The 10,704-nt window shown below is 46.1% G+C and overlaps 1 protein-coding gene across 1 annotated transcript; it reads left to right on the top strand.

Moving 5' to 3' along the window:
- Window positions 1-3,628: 3,628 nt before the first annotated feature.
- LOC117894340 (toll-like receptor 6) lies at window positions 3,629-9,208 on the top strand. The gene has a single exon (XM_034801325.1). It carries the CDS (start codon window positions 4,261-4,263, stop codon window positions 8,899-8,901), a length of 4,641 nt encoding a protein of 1,546 aa, XP_034657216.1. The 5' UTR covers window positions 3,629-4,260; the 3' UTR covers window positions 8,902-9,208.
- Window positions 9,209-10,704: the final 1,496 nt, after the last annotated feature.

Below are 10,704 nucleotides of genomic sequence, written 5' to 3'. Positions count from 1 at the left end.
TATTGTGTGTGTGTGGACCAAACCGAACTGAACTATCTGAACTGGGACGACTGTGGACTATTTTGAAGGTCGACGGGGCCATAACTTACCTGTAATTCAAACTAACGTTTTCTTTTCCGTCATATCCTTGTTTGGCATGTCCTTGGCTTGTACAATATTATTTTTAAAAGAATTGTCATTATGGAATTCGGTCAGACCATACTCAGGATGCGTAATATGTTTCACTGGGAAAGTAAGTTGTGTAATAACAAATGTTCTTAGTTTGCCTACGCAAGTCCTTAGTATTACAAGACAAGAAGCTTCCCATGAGCAGACCAATAGTTTTGACTTGCAAAATATTCAGGGGATTTACGAAAATAGATGTACGAATATATTAACATAATTATGTTCATATTGTAAATATGAATCAATCAAGACAATTCTGAATTGATTGAGTCTGAATTGGATCCCATAGCATTGCCTATTGAAATGTGGTAAAGCATCTTCTATTGATCAATCATCCGAAATCAGTGAAAAAGGAACATATATTCGAGACTATATTTTTATAAGTGTAGAGATTTGTAGTTTGTCTTCGCTATCTTTCCTGGCTGATTTATATCCTGCCGCCTAGTCAGAGAGAGAGCTTGTTTAAATTATAGCTTTAGTTTGCTGCTAATGAACAATTCATGTCAATTGCTAATTAGTGCGACGAAAATTTCTGCTGTCTGCCTCAGTGACTGAGTGACTTATCTGTCTATTTTTATGACTGAAGCTCAGGACTGCATCAGACCATGAGACACAACGGCCAAGAAATTAGCAAATCCAAGGCAAGATAAGTCAATTAGGTTCGGCTTTATAGCTGCTGCTGCGTCTGCTCTGCTTTGAAAACAAAAGACCAGAAAAGCAGTGGGGTAGGAATAGCAAAAGAAAAGCCGAAGGAAAACCAAATCAAATAAAATGAGGCCAAATAAAGGCAACAATTAATAAACGCAAACAGAGTGAACAGAAAAGAGACAAACGAGAAGAGACAAATGCCCCAAAACGGGATGCAGAGAGATCCTTGGGATGGGGATAAACATTGAGAGTGAATGTGTATGTGGCTGGCATTGGAAAATCAACTGAGAGAATGCGCCTGCTTCAACGCAGCCTACCGCTTTATCCCTCAGCTTACTGTTACTGTTCTGCCCCCAGGGACGCAATTGTAACATTTAATTGTGATTTTTGTCCTGAATAGAAAGGAGACACCACCGTACCGTTGCTCTGAATACAAGTCCTTTTTATTGTCCCTGTCTGAGACATCGAGGTACAAGTAAAGCTGCTTGGTTGCCATCAAATATGCAACCTTTTTGTGCTGTTCGTCCATCTACGGAAGCTTTCTAAGAATATCCCGGGCCCTCTCTGAGTGAAAGTAATCCGAAATTCTGTCAATAGGCCGAGTCTACGCAGCCAAAATTAAGATTGACGTGAAAGACGCCCAGCCATCGCGATAATATCATTTCAAGGGCACCCAGCACCCAAAGTCGGCTATGAAACCAATCCAATCTCTCTGAGAGTTATGGCTTTGTCGAAAAGTGGACCAGTACTTCGCTCTTTATCTGGCGGGTCATTTCTCATAATTTTCCACAGCTCCAGAATTATTGCAAAAGTTAATATTAATGACGTTGATGAAAATCTTGTCATTCGTGTTGCCACCAGAGAAGGAACCACATTAGAGAAGTAGCCAGAAAAAACAGAAAAAAACCTGCGTTATAAAGCACATAAATAAAGGAGCCGAGACAAGGACCAGGACCAGTACCACAAGCACGACCAGGACAAAAGCCAGAAGCGTTCGCCAAATTGATAACCACCGAAAAAGACCAGGAAAAATATTTTTCCTTGGTTCTATGTGCCGCCACCACACAAAGGAATCACAGGAGCAACAAAAACGTCGTCGCCATTTACATTTGAAAGAGCCGCAGAACACAGAAGGCGATGACGGCAGTGGAGGAGCTGAAGGAGGCTTATTAGACTTGGCTGCTGTGGCTGGTGGTATAATTTTAATAACTTACATAATATATTCTTTTGTGTGTCCCGGTTCCATAATTGTTAGAAGCATTAGGCAAATCATTAGCCCTGCTGAGAGCTGGGTCCTCCGCTGTCGCAATTTGCTAAACAATTTTTTCTGTTTGTGTTTGGTTGGGTCTTGATGGTGGACAAATGCCTACAGAACGAGAATATGCTATGCATGATCATATGTACATATGTATGTATGTATGTATATATTGGGAAAAACTTTCCTGCACTCTAGGAGAAAAACTCCGAGAATAGGCGTATGCCTCGGCCGAGTTTTTGGATTTAAATTAGTCGTGGGTTATCAGTCCAACGGTCCAACAGCATGATCAAAGGAAGCTTTGGTAAATAATAAGATTTTGTGAAGAAGGGAGAAGATGTGAGAAATGTATACTTCAATTAATTAATACTAATGAGTCATATGACTATTAAAAAGACTGACAAAATTACAGATCTACTAATTATTAACAGTTTAATATCTTTAACTAACTAATCAAATCACTCATCACTTTGATTCTAAAATACCTACAACAGAACAACTAATTTTCCTCGAATATTAGCCTAACATTAATCTGTGTTCGCGACCGGTTCGGTTAAACGCGCAGCGCGTCATGCAGCAGCGCCCCTCGGTCCGTTGGGCGGGAGGAGGGCTGCGTTCTGCTGGGTTCCGCTCGTAACAGGCTTCGGCTTGGTGTCGCATGGGCCACTTGATGGTGACGTCATTGCATAGCAAGGTAAAACAAAAAAAAAATGTTCCCAACCTTTATGCTCGTTCCTATCGTAGCAATATTTTATAATCTCTACCAAAATGTCTATGGTTTTAAAACCAGCAACAATGGACCCAAGTCCGTACACCCCCATAATCGCTATCATAATCATCACCGATAGCCTGATGATAGAGAATTTTCTTGTTGTTTCATTGGAGATAAAAAAGAAGTCATCACACCGCAAAAATTGCTACATGAGGCGCAAAAAAAACAGTTTAATTACAATAATTATTGTAATTTAATGAAATGTGAGGAATTATTATTTTTATGTGAGACCCAGGCCCACAACGTGCCCGCCCCACACACACACACACACACTCACATACACTCATAAACACGCAGTAGTGAAATAAAAATAAATTACATTTGTATGAAGATTGTCGCTGCCGTGGCCCATGCACATAATATATTTTCATTATCAAAGCAGAGACAGCGACAGAGAGTCCTCTACGGGGGACGGGACGGGCCCTGAGAAGAAGCCGACTCCCGATTCGACGGCAGAAAAAGGATACAACCGTTGAAACACCAACAACAGGCAGAAAAACAGCAGCAAAATGCCGCGAACGCCAGCTGTTTGATGCGATTAGAGGGAAAAAGCAGAGAAGTAAAATAATGCATACGAAGAAATACGAGTGTTTCCCACCGAAGGGAATCGGAATCCTAACGAAATCCTGTCCCTCTCCCAGCATTCGTTCTCACTGAAACAGAGCGAATTTCCCTTTGGGAAAAATTTTTCTCTCCAAATTTTCCTTCTGTGCAGACAGCCATCGCCAACGCCATCCATCCTGCGGCCAACGTTCTATTTAAGTGAGAGCTGCGCACGTTGCGGCAGTTACTCGACTCTCAGAACTCGGACAGCGCGCAGCACACACGGTACGGTGCAACGATGCTTACCTCAACTGCATATAAAGCACGCACACACACAACCGCACACGCGCACCCATATAAGTAGGTTTAGTTCCGTTCCGTTCGGATAATGTTGTGTTTTTGGAGAGAGGTACTCGCAAAGTGATAATAGCACACGCGCCCGCAGAAAATTAAAATTCATCAAAGGTTCCTACATCAACGCCGCGTCGTGTAATAATTACAAAGTCGAAAAGTCCCTTGAAATGTGCTCGAAAATGTTCCGCGAGTTCTAGCAACCCGGAGAGTTACATTACGTATATCGAGTATACACGAAGAAAAAACGAAACGAAGCTTCGCCACGACAAAAAAATAACTATACTGCAAAAGGTTGAAAAAAATAAATTTTGCAGGCTCCATTAGACGCAGCAGCTGAAGGGAAGCCGAAAATATGTGCGCGGACTTTTCCCTGGCAATCCAGGGGAATTGATTTCCTTTCGTTTTCCCTACACACCTCCCACTCACTCACTCACTCACTCACTCTATATATATGAGTTGCATATAGGGAACGGAACCAACCTTTTTCCCCAATTCACTCATAAGCAGCAATTGATCCATCACTATGCTGATCCACTACTATCCCTGGTGCCTGCTTGCTGTGGTCTTCAGCCTGGCACAAGAACAGCCCCAGCAGCAGCAACACACGGAACCCCTGCACCAAGCACCCTCAACCAAGCACCAGCAGCAGCAGGCTCACTCGAATGCCATCATGGGCGAGGCCGGTGTGTCCAACACTCAGCTCCTGCAGCCCTCCAGTCCAGCCAGGACGCTGCGTCCCTTGTCGGAAGGGATCCCTGGAGCTGGTGGCTTGGGGGATCCCGCTCTATACGATGCCCCCGATGACTGTCACTTTATGCCCGCTGCCGGCCTGGACCAGCCAGAGATTGCACTGACCTGCAACCTGAGGACGGTCAACAGCGAATTCGACACGACCAATTTCAGTGTGATCCCAGCGGATCACACGGTGGCCCTTCACATCCTTTGCAACGATGAGATCATGGCCAAGAGCCGACTGGAGGCGCAGTCCTTTGCCCACCTGACGCGCCTCCATCAGTTGTCCATCCAGTATTGCAAGCTGGGGAAGCTGGGACGCCAGGTTCTCGACGGTCTCGACCAGCTGCGAAACCTTACGCTGCGAACCCACAACGTCCTTTGGCCTGCGCTCAACTTCGAGATTGAGGCGGATGCCTTCGCCGTGACCAAGCAGCTGGAACGTCTGGATCTGAGCTCGAACAACATTTGGTCCCTGCCGGAAAACATCTTCTGTGCTCTGACTGCACTTTCTGCTCTTAATATGAGCGAGAATCGCTTGCAGGATGTCAACGAATTGGGATTCAGGGACCGCAGCAAAGAGCCCTCAGCCACGGCCTCAGCGGAGTCGAGTTCCTCCACGGAGTCGGCGAAGCGTGGAGCTGGAGGCAGCAGTACCAGCAGCTGCTCTTTGGATCTGGAGTTCCTTGATGTGAGTCATAATGATTTTGTCGTTCTGCCGGCGAATGGCTTTGGAACCCTGCGACGCCTTCGCGTTCTGGCTGTAAACAATAATGGAATCTCAATGATTGCCGACAAGGCTTTGAGTGGCCTGAAGAACCTCCAGGTGCTCAATCTTAGCTCCAACAAGATTGTGGCCCTGCCCACGGAACTATTTGCGGAGCAGGCCGAGATAATTCAGGAAGTATATCTGCAGAATAACTCTATCAGTGTGCTAAATCCCCAGCTATTCTCGAATCTGGACCAGCTGCAGGCCCTAGACCTGTCCATGAATCAAATAACCTCCACATGGATTGACCGGAGCACATTTGTGGGTCTGATTCGATTAGTGTTGCTTAATCTGTCACACAACAAGCTGACCAAGCTGGAGCCGGAAATCTTCAGTGACCTATATACGCTGCAGATTCTCAACCTTCGCCACAACCAACTGGAGAACATTGCCGCGGACACCTTCGCACCGATGAACAACCTGCATACGCTTCTGCTGTCCCACAACAAGCTCAAATACCTGGATGCCTACGCCCTGAACGGGCTTTATGTGCTGTCGCTGTTGTCACTGGACAATAATGTACTGATTGGAGTGCATCCGGACGCCTTTCGCAACTGCAGTGCCCTGCAGGATCTCAATTTGAATGGCAATCAGCTAAAGACAGTGCCCTTGGCACTGCGCAGCATGCGACATCTGCGCACTGTGGACCTGGGTGAGAACATGATTAGAGTGATGGAGGAGAGTGCTTTCAAGGGCCTGGGAAATCTGTACGGCCTACGCTTGATTGGCAACTATCTGGAAAATATTACCATGCACACGTTCCGAGATCTTCCCAGCCTACAGATACTTAATCTGGCCCGAAATCGAATTGCTGTCGTCGAGCCGGGAGCCTTCGAGATGACTTCCAGCATTCAGGCAATCCGATTGGATGGAAATGAGCTGAATGATATCAATGGTCTGTTTAGCAATATGCCCTCCCTTTTGTGGCTCAACATCTCCGATAATCATCTTGAGAGCTTCGATTATGGTCATGTGCCATCGACACTACAATGGTTGGACTTGCACAAGAACCGCTTGTACGCCCTGTCCAATAGATTCGGATTGGATGCCGAGCTGAGGCTTCAGACTCTGGACGTAAGCTTCAATCAGATTCAGCGTATTGGTCCTAACGCTATACCCAACTCCATAGAGTTGTTGTTCTTGAATGACAACCAAATCACCACCGTGGATCCGGACAGTTTCATGCACAAGTCGAACCTCACCCGGGTAGACCTCTATGCCAATCAGATAACCACACTGGACATCAAATCGCTGCGGATTCTACCTGTGTGGGAGCACCGTGCCTTGCCCGAGTTCTATATTGGGGGAAATCCCTTCACCTGTGACTGCAACATCGATTGGCTGCAAAAGATCAATCATATTACGTCGCGTCAGTACCCTCGCATAATGGACCTCGAGACTATCTACTGCAAGCTGCTCAACAACCGCGAGAGGGCCTATATTCCCCTGATTGAGGCCGAGCCCAAGCATTTCTTGTGCACGTACAAGACGCACTGCTTTACCGTTTGCCATTGCTGCGAGTTCGATGCCTGCGACTGTGAGATGACCTGTCCCAGCAACTGCACCTGCTTCCACGACCAGACCTGGTCCACGAATATAGTAGAGTGCTCGGGCGCTGGCTACACGGAGATGCCGCGTCGCGTGCCCATGGACACCACAGAGCTCTACATCGACGGTAATAACTTTGTGGAGCTGGCAGGGCACTCATTCCTTGGCAGGAAAAATTTGGCCGTATTGTTTGCCAACAACTCGAATGTGGTCTACATACACAACACAACGTTCAGTGGACTGAAGCGCCTGCTGATTCTGCATTTGGAGGATAATCACATAGTCTCGCTGGAGGGCAACGAGTTCCACAACCTGGAAAATCTGAGGGAGCTATATCTGCAAACCAATCGGATTGCCAGCATAGCGAATGGTAGCTTTCAGATGCTTAGGAAGCTGGAGGTGCTGCGACTCGACGGCAACCGACTGATGCACTTTGAGGTGTGGCAATTGAGTGCTAATCCGTATCTGGTGGAGATCAGCCTGGCGGACAACCAGTGGAACTGCGAGTGCGGCTACCTGGCCCGCTTTCGCAACTATCTGGCTCAGAGCTCCGAGAAGATTATCGATGCTTCTCGGGTCAGCTGCATCTACAACAACGCCACGAGTGTGCTGCGAGAGAAGAACGGGACCAAGTGCACCCTGCGGGATGGAGTGGCTCATTACATGCACACAAATGAGATTGAAGGATTGCTACCCCTGCTCCTGGTAGCCACCTGCGCTTTTGTAGCCTTCTTTGGTCTTATTTTTTGCCTTTTCTGCTACCGTCACGAGCTCAAGATGTGGGTTCATTCTACCAGCTGCCTAATAAACTTCTGCTATCGCTCGACCCGTTTCGTGGACCAGTTGGACAAGGAACGACCCAATGATGCCTACTTTGCGTACAGCCTGCAGGACGATCACTTTGTAAATCAGATTCTGGCCAATACCCTAGAGAACGACATTGGGTATCGCCTATGCCTGCACTATAGGGACGTTAACATCAATGCTTACATAGCAGATGCCTTGATCGAGGCAGCGGAGAGTGCCAAGCAGTTTGTCCTGGTCCTGTCCAAGAACTTCCTGTACAACGAGTGGTCCCGGTTCGAGTACAAGAGCGCTCTTCATGAGTTGGTCAAGCGAAGAAAACGAGTTGTCTTTATCCTGTACGGAGACCTTCCTCAGAGGGACATCGATCTCGATATGCGACACTATCTCCGGACGAGCACGTGCATTGAGTGGGACGACAAGAAGTTCTGGCAAAAATTGCGACTGGCTCTCCCCTTGCCCCAAGGTCGTACCAACAATAACAAGAGGGCTACGGGCTGCCTGGCAGCCCGCGCTCCTTCGGCCAACATGTACTCCTCCTCTCATGAATACCAATCAGGGGGGACTACTGCTGGTGGAGTGCCTGTGCCCCCTCCAGCGGCTCGTCTGGGCGACAAACTCTATGCAGACTGCAGCAGCAGCAACAACTACGCCACGATCAACGAGTGCGGTGCTGTCGGCAGTACCAGGGGCGCGGGCTACAAGCCCATTCCCACTTCAGTTTCAGCAGCTGCCGCCGCCTGCAAGTTCAACACGATGAACCAGCTGTCCAAGAAGCAGAGCGAGCTCAGTGTGGGCGTCGGGATGGCCAAGACACTGGAGCACCAGCACCATCATCATCATCCCCTGCAGCAGCCGCATCCGAATCGGCGGAGTCAGCACGAGTACGCCGTTCCTGCGTATGTTCCCAATGCTGCTCCAGCCTACGACAGTGTGGACTACTCCAAGCAGCAACTCCAGCAGCAACGCAGCAACTGCGAGTGTATCAGCCAAGGAACCGGTAAGCGCGTCCTGGCTAAAAGCTCCGCGACCACCGTTCTGCCCTCCAGCTTCAGTTCCAACTTTGTGCCGCTACTCGGTCCCTCTGGGGGTGCCTACAATTGCAAGAAGCCCTGCAACTGCAATGCGGACGACGAACTGGTTTGTGGTTGCATGGGCTTGGAGAGCGGAACCCAGAGCAGTGTGACGATGAGTAGCAGCAGCAACAATAGTAGGCAGCCGGAGTTAACGCATTACGAGTCCAATCTGAGCCTAAACGAGCTGGAGGACAATGTCCAGGCCGGCAAACAACTGCATGATATGTGGGCGTAACGGGCAGGGCAGCAGGGTAGGCGGAGGATGTCGCAAAATGGAGGAGATAAGAGGCAGAGACAGAGTGCGAAACCAGTGAATTTATAAATAATTAATAACGAGAAACAAAACACAAAAGCATACGAAAAACCAACTCAAACTGATAAAACTGATAACTTATAAATAGAATGGATAAGAAGTTAAAAAATAATACTTTTAGGCATGGTTTGAAACAGACTGATACTTTTAGTTCTTGAATACATTTACCGTTAAATTACTCCAATGTAAATTAAAAAAATTAAAAATTCCTTAAATACGAAAAGATGATAAAATATGTTGATAACACCACTTGACAAAATCCAAATTTTTTAAATAAGCGCTGCCTCTAAAAAAACCGTTACAAAATAAAAACAGAAATTTTTCAAAAAAAAAGTTCTAACATAAAAGAAAACCATAATTCTTCAAAAAAAATTTAAAGATTTCAGTCTATCAGAAAAAGTTGGTTTGGTTCGAAGCGGAAAAAGAAGTTGGATTTTGTCGAGTAGTGTTATCAAACTATTGTACATAACAGCAAAAATAACTAAGAAATACAGGAAAAATTCATGAAAAATAGCTTTACCCGACTCGCTTTTCCCTCAAGGAACCAAACCAACTTTTCTGAAAGATAAGGGGCTAAGAAATGGTCTCAGGAGATTTTTTTGTTTTATCGAAAAACTTTGTTTAAAGAATTAACGAGAAGGGACGTGTGAGACGCTTCTTACGCGTCACAACTTTTATACCCGGCACTCAGTAATTCATCTGCACTTTAGCGGTTATTTGTCAAATTTAACATTTTTTCTTCATCTGTCATCTGTCATCCTTCAGCTCGCCACCCTCCCCTATAGACACACACTGCAGAGTCGCGGCAGAGGCAGAGCCGTGTCAGTGGCAGAGGCCATAAACAGCGCGAAGCAGAGTGTGAATGCTGCGGGACGGGGTGGGTTTGGCCACTGCAAATTAATTTCTTCATTGTGGCTATAATAATGATCCAATCGTATTCCAATTTGGTGATCTGATAGATATGGTCATTCCCTACTGAGTTAGTTTTCTGCTATCTTCAAAATTGTAGATTTGGGAGGTTTTCGCCCTTTTGCGGAGGCGGAAGGGGGCTTGGCTCATTTTTGAAATACACTTGTAACAGTGTGAGCATACAGAAGTCTGGATGCAAAATTTGGTGGCTCTAGCTTTTATAGTCTCTGAGTACTAGGCGCTCATCAGGACGGACAGACGGACAGACAGACAGACAGACAGAGACTCGGCTATTGATGCTGATCAAGAATATATATACTTTATGGGGTCGGAAACGTTTCCTTCTGTGCGTTACATACAACCGTTATCCGCAAAAATACAATATACCCTATTTACTCTTCGAGTACCCGGTATAAAAACAAAATAGAAACGTGTGAGACGCTTTTATACCCGGTACTTAGCTATACCTTATTGTTTTATTTTTCGTGCTTTACATTTTTTCTACATCTGTCAACTACATCTACGTCACTTCTAGCTCGCCCCCTCCCCAAGAGCAGCACACTGTACGAAGACATGGATGTATCGACTCGAATATTAGTGCTGATCAAGAATATACATATATACACTTTATGGGGTTGGAAACGTTTCCTTCTGTGTGTTACATACATATGTACATATGTACATCCACTCTTCCCTCAAATACAATTTAAAATATTTCCTCTTCGAGTACCGGCTATAAAAAATACTGCACAAAATCATAATTTTTTGCATTTTAAAGCCCTATATTTCCCATACGGTAAACTAAAACAACTAGGT

Source organism: Drosophila subobscura, chromosome J, assembly GCF_008121235.1.
Source record: "Drosophila subobscura isolate 14011-0131.10 chromosome J, UCBerk_Dsub_1.0, whole genome shotgun sequence".
NCBI lineage: Eukaryota > Metazoa > Arthropoda > Insecta > Diptera > Drosophilidae > Drosophila > Drosophila subobscura.
Note: the sequence above shows the minus strand (reverse complement) of the source record. Positions and strands in the feature narration are given on the sequence as shown.

Excerpts from the sequence above, each read along its gene's own strand:
- LOC117894340 (XM_034801325.1), top strand. The coding sequence starts at position 4,261 with ATGCTGATCCACTACTATCCCTGGTGCCTGCTTGCTGTGGTCTTCAGC.